This window comes from Opisthocomus hoazin, chromosome 3 (genome assembly GCF_030867145.1).
Source record: "Opisthocomus hoazin isolate bOpiHoa1 chromosome 3, bOpiHoa1.hap1, whole genome shotgun sequence".
NCBI classification, from domain to species: domain Eukaryota; kingdom Metazoa; phylum Chordata; class Aves; order Opisthocomiformes; family Opisthocomidae; genus Opisthocomus; species Opisthocomus hoazin.
Window position 1 is genome coordinate 35,221,030 of NC_134416.1, and position 18,665 is coordinate 35,239,694.

The following is an 18,665-nucleotide window of genomic DNA, read 5'->3' on the forward strand; positions in this document are numbered from 1 at the left end:
TTCTTATAAGCCCTTTTTAAGTACTGAAAAGCCACAATAAGGTCTCCCTGGAGCCTTTTCTTCTCCAGGCTGAACAGCCCCAACTCTCTCAGCCTTTCCTCACAGGAGAGGTGTTCCATCCCTCTGAACATTTTTGTGGCCCTCCTCTGGACCTGCTCCAACAGGTCCATGTCTTTCCTGTGCTGAGGGCTCCAGAGCTGGACGCAGGACTCCAGGGTGGGATCTCAGGCATATTCATGCTAGAAACTGAAGGGGATTGTCTATGTACCTAAGCTAGGTAGCCCCCCTCATAGGGAGTAATTCAAATAACCTAAACTAGATTGTGCTTCTTAATTGTCCCCTGAAGAATCTTCTCTCTCTATTGACTATGCACATAGAAAATTAACTCTATCTATCTATCTATCTATCTCAGCCAAACCCAGTACACTTGGTTAGATGAGGGATAGGAATCATTGGTTTTAAATTGGGGCAATTTATTTAGTGAAACTTCAGGACAAAAAATACTCCATTAATTGTCCTTGTGGTTGAAACCCTCATCAAAAATTTATCAGCTGAATCTGCTTCTGGTAGTCAGAGTGTACCTCCACATGAGATTTATATTGGTCGAAGTCTATCATCTTTAGTGAAGGGAGTTTTTATGAGATTGCTCTATGAACTTATAAATCAGATCAGTTTTTTAAAAATGAGGTTTTTAAAAACTGTGTTATTTTTGCAGAATGTACTGAGCACAGTCTGCTTATTATTTCTGTATATGTAGTGTGGTGTAAAACTCAAAGTAGTTACTTGCTTCTTTTCTAGCTTGAAATTAGCTCTCAGTTCTTTACATTCAATATTAGTGTGAAAATGTTCATGCAACTGGTAGATCTACTGAATTGTCTCACTTGCCCTAAAGAAAAACAGCAGAGAAAAAATAACAATGTTTTAGTATAGGAGATAAAAGTAGTAAGTTTTAAATATTTTCTGACTTCACAACTCATGAATAACAAGCACTGAAGTATTTTAGAGACACAGAATAATGCTGCAGAGAACAGAGCCTGAATATTTCATGGGAGACAGCAGGGAGGGACCAACAAGAGGTTGTGAGCTCCTAGGAAGATGGTGACTGGCCTTGCAGGTAGCTGACATGAAAGTAGGTCTGCTGCAGGTCAAACACTGATCAGATCTTATGTCGGTACATCTGTGTACAAGCTTTGCATCAACACAATTGATGGTAAAACCACCATGGTAGAATAAATAAGATACTTAGTCTTTTTAAACAACAGTGTCTCCAGGGCAATACAGTGACAATACAAGGAACTGACATTAACATCAGGTATTTTATAGTCAAAATTTGGTAGAAGAATGCTATTAGTAAAGAGTGTCAATTTTTCTGTAATATTAAATATGAAACCATGTTTTGACTTTCATAGACCAGTAATTAGTACAAAGCAGACCAAAGAAAGGAATGTCTGCTTATTTTTTTCCAGTCCTTGAATATTCATGTATATATATATCAGGAATGTAAATACTTTTCGTCAGGGAGATTTATCATTTTTAGCTTTCAAAAACAAGGAAGTTTTAGGGAAGAATGTGTTCAAACAAAAGAAACAGAATCCATAATTGATGAGGCTCACAGGTGGCTACCAGCGTTTAGGTATACCAGTAACTCCACGGAGAAAACTGTGCACATGGCAGAACTGTGTTTGGAATAGTTAAATAGCAATTTCTGGTTTTTGAGTGATACAAGCATAACATTTTTTCTACGTTTGGGAGTACCATTGCACAAGAACTTACTATCACTGTCATAATTCAAAATGTTGCCATATTCTGTGTACCCTGAATTTGTGAAAGCACAGGCAGGCTACTTCGAAGGGAATGTAATTTCGCTGTGTGGCCTTGTTTCATGCAGAACTGTTTCATAAACCTAAAAATGTTTGGTCTGAAGACTTGATTTTGAAGAAGGAACATACTATAGATAGTGAATGAGAAATTTGTTGATATGACATGGAACCCACCGCAGCACTATGTCACATCAGGAAAGAAGCTAGAAACTAGCTTTACTCACCAGAGTTGTGGCAATATTGATTATGTGTTGTCACATGCAAACATTATGTGGTTGAAGTGAATGGACAATCCTTTATCTTGACAATTATTGCCTTTAGAAAGGCAAGTATTGTAGATTGTGGACTTTTCCAGGGCTTTTAACACCTGCCAAAACTTCCTGAAATATGGTGGAATTAGCACTAAAACAGAGAGAGGAGCAGTAACAGAATCTCATGGATTAAGAGTGATCCCCTAGAGAGCTATTTTGGACTGAAGACAGTAGAAAGCTTCCGTCTTCTTAGCTGTATGTCTGTAAACATGCACTGATGTTGGTGAAGAAGGTTCTCTGAGATTTTTTGTAAGTGTCTCATCTGTTTTAGGCCTTTGAGATTGACATCCTATCTCAGGACTCTTCTGGTCTTTTGTAAAAACATGTTGAAAAGTTGTACTTCTTTGAAGAAAGAAGAAACTAAAGCCTAGATGTGAGACTGTCTGTCAGCAACAGGACACAGTTTGGCAGGTGAGGTGGAAGAGGTGGTAGGACTCTGATTGCTGCATGGCATTGTTAATCTTCAGAAAAGAAGCTTTTTGGGACTTCTGCACTTGTACAGCATAGCAACACGTAAGTATATCTTACCAGCCTTTCCTGGTGTCATGCCTGGGATTAGTGATCAAGTTTAGGAGTGCATTGTGGCCTTTCATATCCTCCAACATTAAGCCTCTCTTGAAGGAAATGGCAGGCAGCCTTGTTTAAAAGATGACTAAAGTGAACTGGCTTCTCGTCCACCTTCCTATATGATCTCTTCTTTTCTGCACTAAAAAGCTGCTTTTTTGTGTTCCTTTGCTCTTTGAAACATCCTTGGCTGCTTATGGTAACAGCCACTAAATCCCTTCACTATTGGTCTCTTTGACATTTAGTTGCTTGGCCCTGATCATGGGGTTAGCACTAGGACAGAGCGGTCTACCATGAGCACCGTGTAACGCTTTGGAATGCCCCTGCTTGTTCTTCTGAATTTGTCTGGATGACATTTCCAGGAGTTTTTTCCGAGGAGTTCCAGTAAGCACAAACTTCCCACAAATAGCAGAAGAGTATTCTTTGGTTTTGCTATAATGACTTATTTTAATTTAAAGCCTATTTGATATACTCAGGTTCTTAATTTCCTGATAGTAAAGGTCACTAGGAAGGTACAGTCTTTTGACTGCGCTGTCAGAGTGGTGAACGCAGGCTGGGATTCTGTGGACTGTCCTCTTAGCAATCAGAGTTTGTATGAAGACAAAAGAATAATGCATTTCTGATTTCATTTCAAGTACTGGAATCAGTTGCAAAGCCTACTTTAAAACCCTAGGTTTATTTCCAGCACTTACTGAGATCTTATTTGTAGGATACGGATGCAGATCCTGGGGAAGCTCTGAAAAATGATAGGCATTTTAAGAGATTAAGGAAAAAAGTCAAGACTGTAATTCAATCGTGTAAAAGACGCATTTACACTACTTGGCTCCCATGATTTCCAAAGAATTTTCTCAACACCTTGATCATCCCAGGGCCACCGTGGCTGTTTCATTCTGTAAGTAGGTTTAATTTCCAATTCTCCTATTGAAAACACCACCCAGTGCCACCAGGAGGTGTCCGCGAGCTAATTATCGGTTACTTACCGGCGCGCTCCCTTTTTTTTTTTTTTTTTTGAGGGGAGGGCTCTGTAACTACGCCACAGTGGTAGCAGTTTCTATAGGATCATTATTATTATATAGCGTTGGGCACTTCCAAACAAATGAGGATGGTGTGTTTGTGTCCAGAGAGAGTTCTTAATTCTTTCCCTGAATGAGCAGAATTACAGATGAAAAAGACCTGTGAAGCCATCCATCTTCTTCCATTACAGCATGCCCTGTTCTCTGAAGTATACTGTATAATGTATTGAGGATATCAGTCTGTTGCTAGGGAAATGATGACTATAATGAGATGTTACACAGTCTACATTTTGACTGCATTGCAAGATCAAAGATGAAGCTGTGGAAATGAAGAGCTTTTACTGAAACATGTAAATTGTGTCCTATTTGCACTTGTATATAACTTCCAGGATTAGTAAAAAAAGATGAGCGTATACTACAAAAAGCTAAATATCACACAGTATTTTTATGTTGCATATTCCCATTTGGTCTGTGCTATTTAATTCAAAGATACCTAGTGTATTTTCAGTGTAAATATAGGCATAAAATATGTGCATATCCATAGGACATTGCAAATGACTACAGGACGTCTTATTACACTACAGCCTAAAGTAGTGCCATATTTATTACCACATGGATATTCAGAAGCATACATTAGCATGAATAGTAAATCTCATGTCATTCGAACATCAGATAGGAAGTAATTAGTTGATAAAATATGATCAGCCCTGCCTGCTGATATAATGTATGGTTCAGATGCATTTCACAGGGTCTCTTGAAAATCCTGTTCCAACCAAATTAAAATTCAGTGTGTTGAAACAAGTACTACCTGCAAATGCTGTATGTGAGGGAGGGCAACATGCAGGAGTGACACGCTTTTCATGGCTGTACAGTCAGACTGACTATTTCTGCTTTCTGCTGCATCTTGCAATCAACGTGTGTTTTGATAAAGTGTATGCCATCCTTGCTGAGGACAAATCATTAGCCTGAAAAAGATTTCCAGATACAATGCCACATTGTGTGGGTTATGGCCAAACTTCTTAAAATGTTAGATTTATAAGTTTGCCAAATCTAATTTAGTAGTCACATTTCACTGAGGATATGGTTTTCAGGCTACCTGTGTAAAACTGCAAGCTTAGCCTCTCCTGTCCCCAACCCCTCCCTCCCCAAATTTACTCGTAGTCTTGGTCTTTTATATTCATCTGTAACTATAACACCATTCCACCAAAAACATAGCATGGCCTCTTCCAGGAGCAGTTACTGGATTCCCACCAGCAATGGCAGTCCCAGGATGTTTCTGCATAGTTCCAGACCCCAGTGACTCATGTACATCCTGTTCAATCGCTAAAGACAAATATTAAAGCAGCAGATAGATATCATTACTGTACATGAGTTGTTAACTTTCAGCAGTACATGTTCTTAGATCAACAGCCAGCTAAATCACTGAACTAAAAAGAATATGGACAACAGAAATAATTTCACAGGCGAGTTGACTGAACTCACAGGAAAAACAGTGAAACTCTGCTGAAAAAGTACGGTCAAACATTCCCATACCAAAGACAGGGCTAATACATTGGCTATATACTTGCCCTTTGAGGTCCCAAGTAATGACTGAACTGTTAGACAAATGCAGGGTTTTGCTGATGTGCATGTTGCAATACTGAGTTTCTCTGCACAATCACACCTGTGATATTTTTAGTCAAAAAAGGGGCATACAGCTGGAAGCATACTAGTAATGAAATGGGTCTGTCAGCATGCTAGGCGGTAAAACAATCTTGTTTTCTCCTTTGCTGCCTTGAAAGCCAGTATTTATGTGTTTATACTTAAACACTGCTTCTGTGTATCTATCTGCAATATCCATGTTTGATGAACAACGGGAGACTTAATTTACATGCTTCTGCAACAAGAGAGATGCAGAATGGATCAACTCACCTGCTAACACATGCATTATTTGGGCCACACTAATACTGGTTAAACAACAGGTAACTTTAATCCCCTGATACTGGTTTGTAGAGCTGCTCAAGATTTGATTTCCCTACAAATATCTCCCATCCACCTCTCAGATTATATGCCACTATTTCCTATAAATTACTGCTGAGTTACTTTTTTTAACTTCATCTCTCATCCTTTTGGATGTTAAAACCTGATTATTTTTTCAGGATCAAAACGTGGGTTTTTTCATGGAAGTAGACCTAATCATTAACTGATTAACCATTGATGCAATAGGTTTCTTATTTAACAAATACAAAACACTGTTACCGCCTGTCTTTGCTAGCGCAAGAAGGTAGCGTGGATTTTTTGCAAACATTTTTGGCTCAGACATTCTTGGAACACTCAAGAGGATCTGCCTTGGTCCAGTCTATCAGGCTGTCACCTGTTACACTACACTCATGGATCAGCACCAGAGAACTTCTTAATAGCAAACAGGATTGAAAATGTATACTGATGGCTAATTTGCTAAAAGCTTACTGAAGAACTCATAAGCAAGTCATTACTAGCACTGGTCTTTCTATGAACACTTGGTTTGAGGGTACCGAAGCATGCGTTGCCTGAAAATATCGCAATCATTTGCACACACACGTCATGAGTTGATGATTCCATCCTGCCCTCCATCCTAAAACATCAGCAGCTCCAAGCCATCATGTAAGAATCCATGTAAAAGGACAGAGCGTGGAGTCCTGCCACTTTCAGAAGATAGGGATGCTTCTTGTCGGCACAAGCGCACTACATTTGTGTTTAGCTTTACTCTCTGCTTGTAAAATTTGTTCATGTATTGTTAACTCACAATTAGATTTATTAGTCACACATAATAATAGGAATTGATGCAGTAGCCTACTATCCTATTTTTCCAGACCATTTTTTGACCATTATTTTCTCTCAGACAGATATTGGCAGTACGTTACATAAATAATAGTGGAAATATACCAAACATCCACACTGACCATCTCTGTCCTTATTCTCTTGCAGGAAAGCAGAGAGTTCAGCCTGCAGAGAACGTTCCTACTGCTACCTCTACTCCTATAACTTTCTTAGCTCTTAGAAGCTTCTGCTTTTCAGAGAATATCCTGTATGTTAAGCTAACTAAAAAAATCTCTAATTCTCTTTCATGAGAACCTGGTGATTCTCATTTGTCTCAAGGGTAAGGGCCACAAATTTATGCACGCTTCGGTTCCAGAGCCCTGTTGAAAAGCTGAAGCTGGTTCTGAAGTCAAAATATCACCTAAGTTGAACAATTTATCTTCTTTATAGCTGAGGCCAGCACATTCTGACTGTGCATCATATGATGGAGGAAGCTATTTGCTGCATTGGGCTTCACCTGCCTTACTATTAACAAAAGACATCCTTCTTACATTGCTGGCCTATCTTCTTGAATCCACACTTCCTTCCTGGCTTTGCTTCTCTCACGCTGAGAACTTTGAAGCAGATCCCCCTCTGTGCATTGATCAGAAAGATGAAGAGAAACAACCTTTCCACTATAAGACTTCAGTCAGTTAAAAATACAGAAAATCCAATACAGCACTCTATCCATATCCTAGGGTATTATTTTACATGAGGGAAGCACAGAACAGAAAATAAACCAGCTACGAAAAGAGGCAGAGAAAAACAAAGAAACAAGTCAGAACAAAAATACAGCAGTTTAAGGTAGGAATACTGCTGAGGTAAGGCAAATTTTGTCCAAGTTGAGGTTATATTACTCTGCTCAGTCTCAACAGCAGGTCTCAGTCTTTCCTTTGTAAAAAATGCACTGATGTTTCTGAAACATAAAATATAAACATTAAGCACACCTGGAGTTCTTCACTGTTTAGCTGAGGATGGCATTCATACTGTAGAAGCTCCAGCTTCACCACTTCGGTAGCTGCTCCCTCCTTCTGGACACTAGATCATTTCACTATCCGTCTGCATGAAATCTAACCCCTCAGGACCTGTCACTCATACGAGGACACACTCGTTCCCACTTCAAAATTGTAGAAAAAAACATGGCAAGAGAAATACTAGGGATATATACACCACCTTTTTTCATATTTATTTAATAATTATTGTATGGAAGGTCATGGTGAACTTTTGGCTTAAAAAGCTAATTCAATTGAGTAACGGTATGTGCACGCTTGCACATTATTCTTTTAATAGAAGCTTTTTGAAGCACACGGACAACATTACTGGAAATATGCAGAAGAAAGAAATGCCAATATCCCTCATCCAGTTCTAGTTCCATATTCTTTATGTTTCAATGGGATGGAGAATCTAAACCTTGCAACTGCAATGCTTGCAAACAGAGTCATAGACTTTATTATGGCCAACAAGAACATAAGTACAGAGACTATTTTTTGAAGTGACGGGGCTGGCAGGGTGATGGAAGTACTGAAAACATACAGCAAGAGACACAGTAAAACAAACAAAAAACCCCACCAAACCAAACCTTTAAGGAGTATTCTATGAAGCTGACAGTCCAGACCTAACTTTGTTGAGTTTGTATAGCTTTTGGAGAGATCTTTCTAGGTTCATCCTGGATTAAACAAACATTTAAACATTTCACCTATCATGAAAACAATAAAATATAAGGATACTGGAACAGAAGCCAGAGTGGCAGGCTTACTGAGGAAAAGAACTAGCAAAGGGAAAAATAACACAGTCAAAGTCTGGTTCTGCCATCAGTGTCCCTGTTATATGATGCCACTACACAGAAGTAAAGGTGTGACTGTACTTGAACAAGCTCTTTTGTATTTGCTTGGGTAATAATAGTATATAAGATACAGTGCTGTGATTTGGCACAGACTAACCACACATTTACATAAAGTAAGGCCTGCTTATAGATGCTACAGAAATACACCAAATAAAGAGAGCAAGCAGAGCTCAAGTGATACAACAAGCACTTGTACATTTTTGGGGGATGAGGAACATAAACAGCCTTTTACTCTACTAAAATTAAGAGCATTATTTTCCATCACAGAGAGATGCGTTTCAAAAACCAGCAAAGGCCTCTGTAATTTTTTTAAAAACAAAAGAAAACAAGAAGAGAAATATAAGAAACAGGTACAAAATAGAGAGGAAAGGCTGAGATGAATTTTATTTCACAACACAGAAGAATTAAGAAGAAGGAAAGTGTACTGAAATAAAGAAAAGCACTAAAGGAAAATAAGGAAAACCAACATTTTAATGTACTGTAATTACTTATTCCACTACTGCCTTTTTCCACATTTTATTGATGATGTTTCATGGATCATCAATAAAGTAACACTATAAAAAGCCCTAGAATCTTATTTCCTTCTGGTGTTTGTGCTAGATTGACAGTAACTAGTCCATGACAAAGGGGCAACCAGTTCAGCTTGAAGACTCAATGCAAGAGCAAAGGGGGGAAAATAATTTTTAAAGAAATCAATAATAATGTGCTAAGTTTGAAAGGAACACCAAGTGAAACAAATGAATAAACAATTAGTTTAAGGGTAACAGTATTTTCAAAGCAAATGGACTATTTCTGTTACCAAGAAGATAGGGCATTTGACAGCTAGTAAGACAGCAAGGCATCCAGCTTCCAAACAATAAAAGGTGAGAGTTAATATTACACTAATGAGCCACAAGCATACTGCTGGCTTGTTTTTTATTAACACTAATAGATGAGCTCATAATACTGTTCAGAAGTGCTTTTTTTTTTTTCTCCACACATCTCACAAAAGAATTTCAGCTGACAAGTACTATGGTACACATGGCAGAAACAAACAGCTGTGGCCACAAAGATGTTTTGTTAACTGATGGTTAATATATTCAGGAAGCAATCACACTATTCATTAGTAAAAGTTTACAAACATTAAAAAGTGCATAACATTTGAAACCAACAACAACACAAAAATATATATAATATTTATATACTATATATAAAGAAAGTGACATCACCTCCTGTTAATAAAAGAAAATAAATCTTCTGACTTTGTGATTGGTGCTTATGTGATTGCCACGGTTTACTAGTCACTCTCTTTATTCACCTTAGTCACACAAAGGTGTGGCTGCCCCATTTTGCAGTACAGAGCCTCATGTATGGCCTCTTCTGTTGGGGCAGGATGGGGGGAAGGAAACCAATCAGCATAGCTGCTGCAGAGTATGTTATTAATTTCTAGATACTTTAAGTAATCCCCTGGATGGAAAACCTATCCTGGTATTTCAATGAATGTCCAGTGATTTTAGAATTGCGGAAATGGGAGAAATCCAGTCTTTTGGGTGCTAGATGCCAAGTCTCACTTCTGTCTCCACATCCCAGCCAAAAGGCTGCTGTAGCAGCCTCCGGCACTTAGCTGTACCTGGTGCATCAGTAACAGGCTACTGGCTGTACAAACACAACAGCCTGATCAACTGAGGCAAAGGCAAGGAATATGAAAAATAGTCCCCCTGGATGAATCCAGCCCATGATCCACTAGCTGGACTATCCTGCAATCTAAAACTCATTCCAGAACACATAACTGGCAATAACCTATGATAGTTGTTCGCCTGTGTGCAAACAACACCCATCTTCAACCATGTGAACCAGGAAAATCTCTAGCACCATGGAATTTGTTTGAATTTTAACCCATATAAGGTTATAAATGTATTCTTAAAACTACCATAACAATAAAATACTTGGACTAACATTTAAAAAAATATCTTGGAGAAAGATTAAGAAATTGGGAGTAAAATTAGAAAAATGGGGAAGAAAAACACAAAAGATTCAATTTGAGTCTCCGATATGCAACTAACTACAGGCAAGTGGCAAAACTGTACCAAGGACACAAAACACGCTGAAGTATTCACATTAACAAATCGTTTTGAAGGCTCATCTAGTAACAAATTAAGAGTGTTGCTGAGTCATTTAGATTTAGGCATATTCAATTTAGCAGTTGACGTTTTAAATCTATCATGTGCATATCACCACATTATGAAAAAAACCAGCCCTTTCAAAACGCGTGGTAGAAAAATTCACAGTAACAGAAATATTCTTCATAAGCAGTTGAGAAGGGGCAGTGTGGAGCATCTAAGTTGTACAATACAAAAACCATTGTAAATAACAGAGCTGTAAAACAGACGTAAAATTCTAAAAACAGTGCTTTCTTTACAGTTCTTTTAATGGGTGAACACTTTGGCCAGAGAATTTTAAACTCTGAGGATCACACAAGCCTTTGCTTAAGATACACAATTAGATCCTCTGATGTTTCAAAGGCCATTTGCTACAAGATTTACCTGTTCTACTTTTTAAAAGTGTTCCCATCAAGTAGTCATTATGAAGGGATCCATCTGATGACACTATCCCAAAAAATCAATACATGTTCAACCATTGCTAATGACAGAGGTAGAGAAAATTCTGTCTTCTGCCACAGCTTGTACCCTCATTTTTAGCATTGTGCTGAGTGGGTTCCAGCAGTGAAGACACATGCACTTTCTTTTCTACCAGCTTGCTCATGGAAACAAATTTATTCCAGTATGCTCTCGTAGTCTGAAAACATCCAGCAGCTGCTCCAGTCGGTCAAAGTCGGATGTCAGCTTTCTTGCTTTGCTGCCTCCCCTTGGGCCTCTCCGGTTTGCTCACTTGGATTTCGTTGTGCATCTCCTTCTCCTTCTATAACATATAAGAAAAGGACAAGTGATCCACCCTGAAACAAAGAGCTCTCACTCCCAGAACCCCAACTGTTCATCTACCAGTCTCAAAAAGAAAGTAAAGAGAAACAGAAACTGGAATCTTGCAAAAAACATGACACCTTTTACTACTAAGATAGCCATACTTTGCATCTCAAGAGACACCTTGAAAAACAAAGTCCTAGCTGCAATCACCACTATCATTTTAAGTACAGACCAAAATTAGCTAAAAATGAAAGAATGTAACAAAAATAGTAGGGTATTTTTGACTATTTATTCACTATGATGCTAGGACAATGTAAGAGAAAAAAACCTCATTACACCAAGTCTGAACAGAGTTCACCATAAAGAGATGCAACTTCAATAAAAGCAACAGTTTATTAAAACTGTGCTTGTTCTGTGCACCCCTATTCAGTACCATGCCACGCGGCGTCAAGTCCAGCTGTCTCACTGCAAACCACAGAACGATCTGGGGAATAGCTCTGTGGAGAGGGACCTGGGTGTCCCAGTGGAAGACAGGTTAACCATGAGCCAGCAGTGTACCCTGGCTGCCAAGAAGGCCAATGGCCTCCTGGGGTGCGTTAGGAGGAGTGTGGCCAGCAGGTCAAGGGAGGTTCTCCTCCCCCTCTACACTGCCCTAGTGAGGCCTCATCTGAAGTACTCTGTCCAGTTCTGGGCTCCCCAGTTCAAGAAAGATGAGGAGCTACTGGAGAGAGTCCAGCGGAGGGCTAGGAGGATGGTGAGGGGACTGGAGCATCTCTCCTACAAGGAGAGGTTGAGTGAGCTGGGCTTGTTCAGCCTGAAGAAGAGAAGGCTGAGAGGGGACCTAATATATGCTTACAAATATCTGAAGGGTGGGTGTCAGGAGGATGGGGCCAGACTCTTTTCAGTGGTGCCCAGCGACAGGACAAGGGGCAATGGGCACAAACTGAAGCACAGGAAGTTCCATCTGAACATGAGGAAGAACTTCTTCACTGTGAGGGTGACAGAGCACTGGAACAGGCTGCCCAGGGAGGCTGTGGATTCTCCTTCTCTGGAGATATTCAAGACCCGCCTGGAGAAGGTCCTCTGCAGCCTGCTGTAGGTGACCCTGCTTTGGCAGGGGGATTGGACTCGATGACCCACAGAGGTCCCTTCCAACCCCTACCATTCTGTGATTCTGTGATTCTGTAACAGAACACATCTTGCAGTGGCGCAGTGAGCAGACGACTCATAAAGCCTGTCTAATGAAGGCCAAGAAGTGCATTGACAATGGTCTAATACAGTGCAAAGTACTGTATTTCACCTAACGATGAGAGACCTAACAGGTTCAGACAGCTGGAAGCTAAGTGCAAGTAAGAACGAAGTCCCTGAACACGGTACTAATTAGCTATAGGTACAGAATAAGGAGTAAAGACGTAAGTTGTCTCTTGTACCTTGCAAGGATTTTGAGTAATTTGTATTGCACGGGCTTGATAGAGTAGTTAAGAAAATTCCATGGACTAAGTTATAAAGAGGTCTAAGTAGAGGTAGTAGTGCCTCTTAACTTTAGATCCCTTTTGCCCAAGTTATCCGAGCACTTTCTACAAAGCCTCCTACATTTGTTCTGATACTGCAAAAGTCTAGATGAGTGGAATCTGACTTTTTGATTCCTTTTTTGCCTGCTCTGGACTCCATTTATTCTGAGTACAAGGAATACTTTAATATCACTCATACTGTATAGGCAAATCAAGTTTTCCTGAAAGAATTTTTATTTAAAAAGAAAAAAAAAAGACAAAAAAGAGACAAAACTGAAGACAGAAAAAAACCTTGCAAGGTATTTGTGTTGAAAATAAATATCATTCTGGACACAAAGCCTAAACATTTCACTACCTAAATGTTAAACATAGTGCACAAAGATTCAAAGAAAGCACACTAAGGTTCCAATACACCACTTCTTAAAAGATTTTTCTCAACTCACTGAAAAAAATCTCACTAGTCTAAATCCATTTAACCTATAATACACTGTCTTGGTAATACAGACTTTGTTTTTCTGCTGTCAGAGCTCTCCTACTAAAGGCTTTAAAATACATTTACAAAAATAATTTTCCTTCTAGGTTCTGAGAATCCGAATTGCCTAAGCACAATCTTGAACTACTCTTCCTTCAAAACATGAATGCTACAAGCTCTTACGAGTTGCGATTCTTACACAGCATTGTGAAACAACAGGCTACTGCCTATTAAAAAAAACCCAAATCAAATAATATGATACTGTAAGCCATAATACAGTTGTGTGAGTTGGTAAGCTAGCAACAGCTACTAGCTCTGCTAATGTACACCTTTTAACTCATTTTTTTTTCTGTAACATTACTGACTCGTCAAGTGTTCGTCAGTGTTCCCAGTGCTTACACCTAAAACATTTCTACTGTGGACTAAAATCACTTTTAATCACGAATTTCTATAATCACTGCTTCATTCCAGTTTTGTATGACTTTAACGCCTCTGTATCCCCAGGTTTTTGCACATGGTTGGACCATTAGAACTTTTACAAGGAAGTCTCCTTTCCACTTCTGCACTGTGTGTTCTGTGGCATATCTGCAGACACCTAAAAAATCAGCAGTTTGTTTCAGAGATTACACTGGCAGAGACTGGTCTTCATTCTTCATTGTACTTTTTCCTTTACTGGTCTATTTAGCTATGATCACTTGTAAGATGATCCAAATATAAATATGCTTGGGTAGCTTAATTTACATACGTTTTATCATAACCTCTTTTTTTAAAATCTGCATTATCCTACTTTGTCATTACTCCATGCAGCTGAAAGCAAGCATATTTGCATGTTTGCAAAAAAATGCATATAGCAGTAGTAAGAATAAAAGAAAAAAAAAGCAAAACTTGATGTCTATATTTATACAATTAGGTAGTACTTAGCATAAATTGTTTGATGTGAATATTGAAAGAAATAAGATATAACCCCCAAACATGTGTTTTCCTTTTAATCCTGTCAGGTGTGATGCATATATGCATCCCACAAGCACTAGTATATTGTGAATTGGAATCTGGGATGCAAAACATATTTTAGTCTCTCTTTGGTTTGGAAAGACATGATGGGATAATTCACTAATACTCATAGGAACGATAATAAAATGCATTTTCCAATATTTGTTGTTTGGAGGCTTTTATCTGGCACCTAGGTGTACTAATAATATAAAATTTTAAAATATTTTCATTATAGCAAATTCAAACTGCCTAACCTTCTGAAGAAGTATGCTAGGCATTATTGCCTATCTACTACCTAAGGTAATTTTATGAGCAACTCTATGCTTTTCTGCAATGATTAAGTTACTCAAGCTGCAAAAGAGGTCTCCAAGAAAAACTAAACAGGCTCCTGAATTATGTATTAAAATTATGCTAACAGTTATTTAAACCATTCTCATCACTACAGAGCTAACTGCATGTACAAAATGCATACCAACATATACTACAGTCACAAAGTCAGACTCTTTTTGTAGCTCACAAAAGAACACAGTTCCGGCTTACAATCACTGCAACAGCTTAACTTAAAGTAGGGATTGTTTATATCTTCTAAATGGACAAGATCAAAGACAATTTTGATAAGTGTAAATTTGACACCAAAGAAAATTAAAGCAAGAAGGAAGGTTGGCATTATGCATTTCAAATGCCACCTACTTTAAATTTTTCCAACATTTTACATGTGTCCCCACATTAAAATAAATAGACACGCCTACACACATACTAATAAAGCTCTTCTTTTTAAATAGAAAAGAAAATTAAAGGCCCTGACCAGCTAGAATTGCATGCATCTAGAAGCTATAGGCCGTAAAGTGGCAACTGCAGAAGGAAGGACTTAAGATGTACATTAGTCTGAAAGACACAAAAAGAATCCCCGCCTCCAGCCAGCACTACAACCACTCAAATGTCACAATGCCCACATGTGATTGCCCAGTGATGAGACTGTCTCTCAGAACTCTTGCCATTGTCCCTGAGAAAAATGCGTGCACAGGGCAGCTGCCTATTAACGGTTTGTTCTTTGCTGCATTTGTTTTCTTCTGCTGTTATTAAACTAAGCATAAGACCACTTTCCCAAGATCTGAAAAGGGCTTTCAATATCTGTAAGATCCATTCGTTAACTCCCACCTGTGTAACATGAAAATAATCACACAGCCATATTACTATTTTTATTTAACATAAGGCCCTTCACCATACACTGTCCCTCCTTCCTCTCAACTGAAGGTGCACAACCAGCTAAAAATTTTCATAATGCTAGAGGTAAAGTAAGATTTAGGATTGCATTAGTACTAACCACCTTAGAAGAAAGACAAAGTATTAGCAGAAAGGGGAAAGAGAGAATATATCCAGAAACAGAGATCCAAGTAAAACAAAAACCAATGCATTGCTATTGCTCTGTCCTCTAGCAGCTGAAAACAAAATTAATCTCCACAATAACCTTTCAAGCAGACACACGGCTTCTGCTACAGGCTTCAAACCAAAGAGCTTCTGTTAAAGTATATTATGAAGAGTTAGGCTTTAATAAAGACTTCCTTATTTTCTTCCTTATACTTGATTTTCCAGAAAATTTATCCTGACATGGACCCTGCCACTAGGCACTCACTGCAGAATGACTTTTCTTTTTTCAGTAATATGTTGTATTTGCAAATAACCGCATTTAACATTTATGAAACCTGGGCTTCTTATTGCAGGCAACCCCTGCTGATCTTCCATTATCAGAAAAAAATATTGTTGTTGCTGAGGGACAAGGGAATAAAGCGTGCACATAAACCATGTTTTGTGTACTATTCATTTTAGTTTTAAATAAATATAATAAAAGACAAAAATTTACTCACCTGCTTTGTTTATATCAAGCTCTGACAACTTTAAGGCTAATTCACTAGAGTTCCCATCTGGAGAGGACACAAGGAGTTCATGTACTGCATTTCTTCTACCTGTTCTTCCTGATGCAATAAAGTCTGCATATATAGATTCCACATCAGTCATTGCTAACAAATATCCACATAGCAGTACCTGGATAGAAAAAAAAAAAGAACAACACTTAGAACACTAGAAAAACAGATGATGTTATGGAATGGGAATAGAACAACTAGAGTGTTCTCACTGCAGAGTAGACTGGCTGTGCAGTAAGCAGCAAAAGAAGATGCCTCAGTCTCAAAATTTGGAGAAATTAGAGAACAAAGAAAGAAGAAAGCAAAAAAAGGTGTGTGGATTTTATGCAATCTGTATTCAACAGCATTTTTAAACAACTTCTTTTTTCATACTTCATAAAGTGCTAGTGAGTACTTTATAAAAGCAATGACCTCAGCAACATAATTTCTGTATAGAGCTGTCTCTGCTTTTAATATTAGCTGGGAAGTAGGAGGTAGGTAGGGGGTGGAACAAAGTTCTTTTCTGCACAAAAAGCAGAGTGTAAGGACTAAGAAAGTACAAATCGATACTGCTTTTGGCATGCAAAGCACAGTGCTCATACACAGGCACAGCTATGTTTTGTATCTTTTCCTTTCTGTTAGTATGATTAGTTCTGGCATTGTATACAGACCTCTTCACACTCAACTAATTTATTTTGGTATGGTAGTTGCACTCAAGTGAATGCATTACCATAAAGTCCCTAATACTAGTAGAGACATGCTAACAGGGCTAGCAGAATAGCTACACTATAATGCAGAGGTTAGAAAGCAATGGTCTGTAACCTAGATAGAAGCTCAGAACTTCATTTCACTAGAAAATAATTATTTCTCATGTTATAATGGAATAACGTGATGATGTGCATCCATGTAAGATCTTCCAAAGACACAAGCAAACTCCTGTTTCACCCTCAGTAAAAGAATGATTTGCATCCCTGCTGGAGTATCTGCTGTATCTGCTATAGATAGAACTTAGTCGGATTTTTTTCTTTTCCTTAATTTATAGCATTTAAACCAGAGACGGGGGGGGGGGGACAACAACACTGTGGGGAAAGCACTTTCTTTTGCTGATCACGCTGCTTTTACTGTAGCCCCATTTGTACTAAGGTTTTCTGCAAAAAGCTAGGGTACCATGCTTCAAATGCAGCTTTCCTCACATTTTATGTTTGGAGGTAGTAGGGGAATCAGCGAAGCTTTCTGGTAGAGCAGTACTCCAACGAAAAGCAGCACCAAGGAGCCACTAAACAGCAACAGCCACAGCTGTATGCTTCCTTCATTTCTAAGCAGTATTTTTGTGGTTTTGCATACTGCAGAGAGTGGACACTGCCATAAGGGCAACATTGTGCAGCTGCTGAAGCAGTGAGAAACTTTAGCTATTATTACTAAAGTAGCTGAAACATCACATTTGCACAGAGTGTACAAATCTTTTTAATTGTTCCTACTGCAGTTGCAGGACACTGAACAAGCCCCTAAAGTCATCACAAACACTAACAGCAGCAAAAGATTCAGCTTTCTCTATTTAAACAACAACAAAAAAAACCACTAAGTTTTTATAACCACTTTTTATTTTAAAAATAGATACATAAAAGGCAACGGCCAACCCTTCCCCAGTCTCAACTCTGAATAACTTCACAAATCCTGTCCATTCTTCATCTTCATTCCAGTTGTCACCTCCCCAACTTCAGACAGCTGTTTGAGGGTGTACATATGATGTGTCTGAGAAGCCAAGAAAGGAGTTCTACACCATATTTTATTTAGTCTAAATATAACTATATCAAGTATCATTGCAAGACTGACTGACTTTAAAGTTCATTGCTATCAAGCTTTGGTATCCCATGCCAAATGCTCAATGGCTGACAGGATCATTTTACTCCTATGAACAACCACTATGAAATGGGAAACTGCTTTAAACCAACAAACAACAAAACCCCCAAACCAACCCACAAAACCTAACAACAAACACGTAGGAAATGGAAAGAGGTCAGCACTGACTGAAGCCTGCCTTACACACATAAAAAGTGTAGTGCCTCTCTACTAACAAATGCTTTCATGAGCACGAAGAGCACGTGCATTTCTCCCCATGAAATGTCCTCTTCTTGAAAGAATATGCAAAGTCTACCATTTATTCTTTGCCCAAGGTGCAGACATTTCAATGCCAAACATATGCTTCATTACTACATAGTTGATACAACTTGCAAAGGCAAAGGGAAACAGTGAGGACAGTTGTGGTAAGAAAACAGCACAAGTTTTCAGATTTATCTGACGTTCACTGAAGAGTATCATCAAGCAAGATCAGAAGATAAAAGATTTTAAGTGAAACTTACATGAGTTGTATTTGTTCATGCTTGTTATTGCAACTGGCCTGTAGAAAAGTGTTATGGGTTTGTTTGCGTGGCAAGGTTTTGGTAGCAGGGGGGCTATAGGGGTGGCTTCTGTGAGAAGCTGTGAGAAGCTTCCCCCATGTCTGATAAAGCCAGGGCCAGCCGG

The 18,665-nt window shown here is 38.6% G+C and overlaps 1 protein-coding gene across 7 annotated transcripts in view; it reads right to left on the reverse strand.

Annotated features, from left to right (window-relative positions):
- Positions 1-8,726: 8,726 nt before the first annotated feature.
- PKIA (cAMP-dependent protein kinase inhibitor alpha) overlaps positions 8,727-18,665 on the reverse strand; it is a 45,288-nt gene continuing 35,349 nt past the window's right edge. For all 7 annotated transcript variants that reach the window (XM_075415976.1, XM_075415975.1, XM_075415973.1 and 4 more), the window contains 2 exons: positions 16,107-16,284; positions 8,727-11,266 (listed from right to left, as the gene is read on the reverse strand). In XM_075415976.1, the coding sequence (XP_075272091.1) occupies positions 11,187-11,266; positions 16,107-16,257 (231 nt within the window). In that variant the 5' untranslated portion in view covers positions 16,258-16,284 and the 3' untranslated portion in view covers positions 8,727-11,186. The remainder of the gene's footprint in view (positions 11,267-16,106; positions 16,285-18,665) is intronic.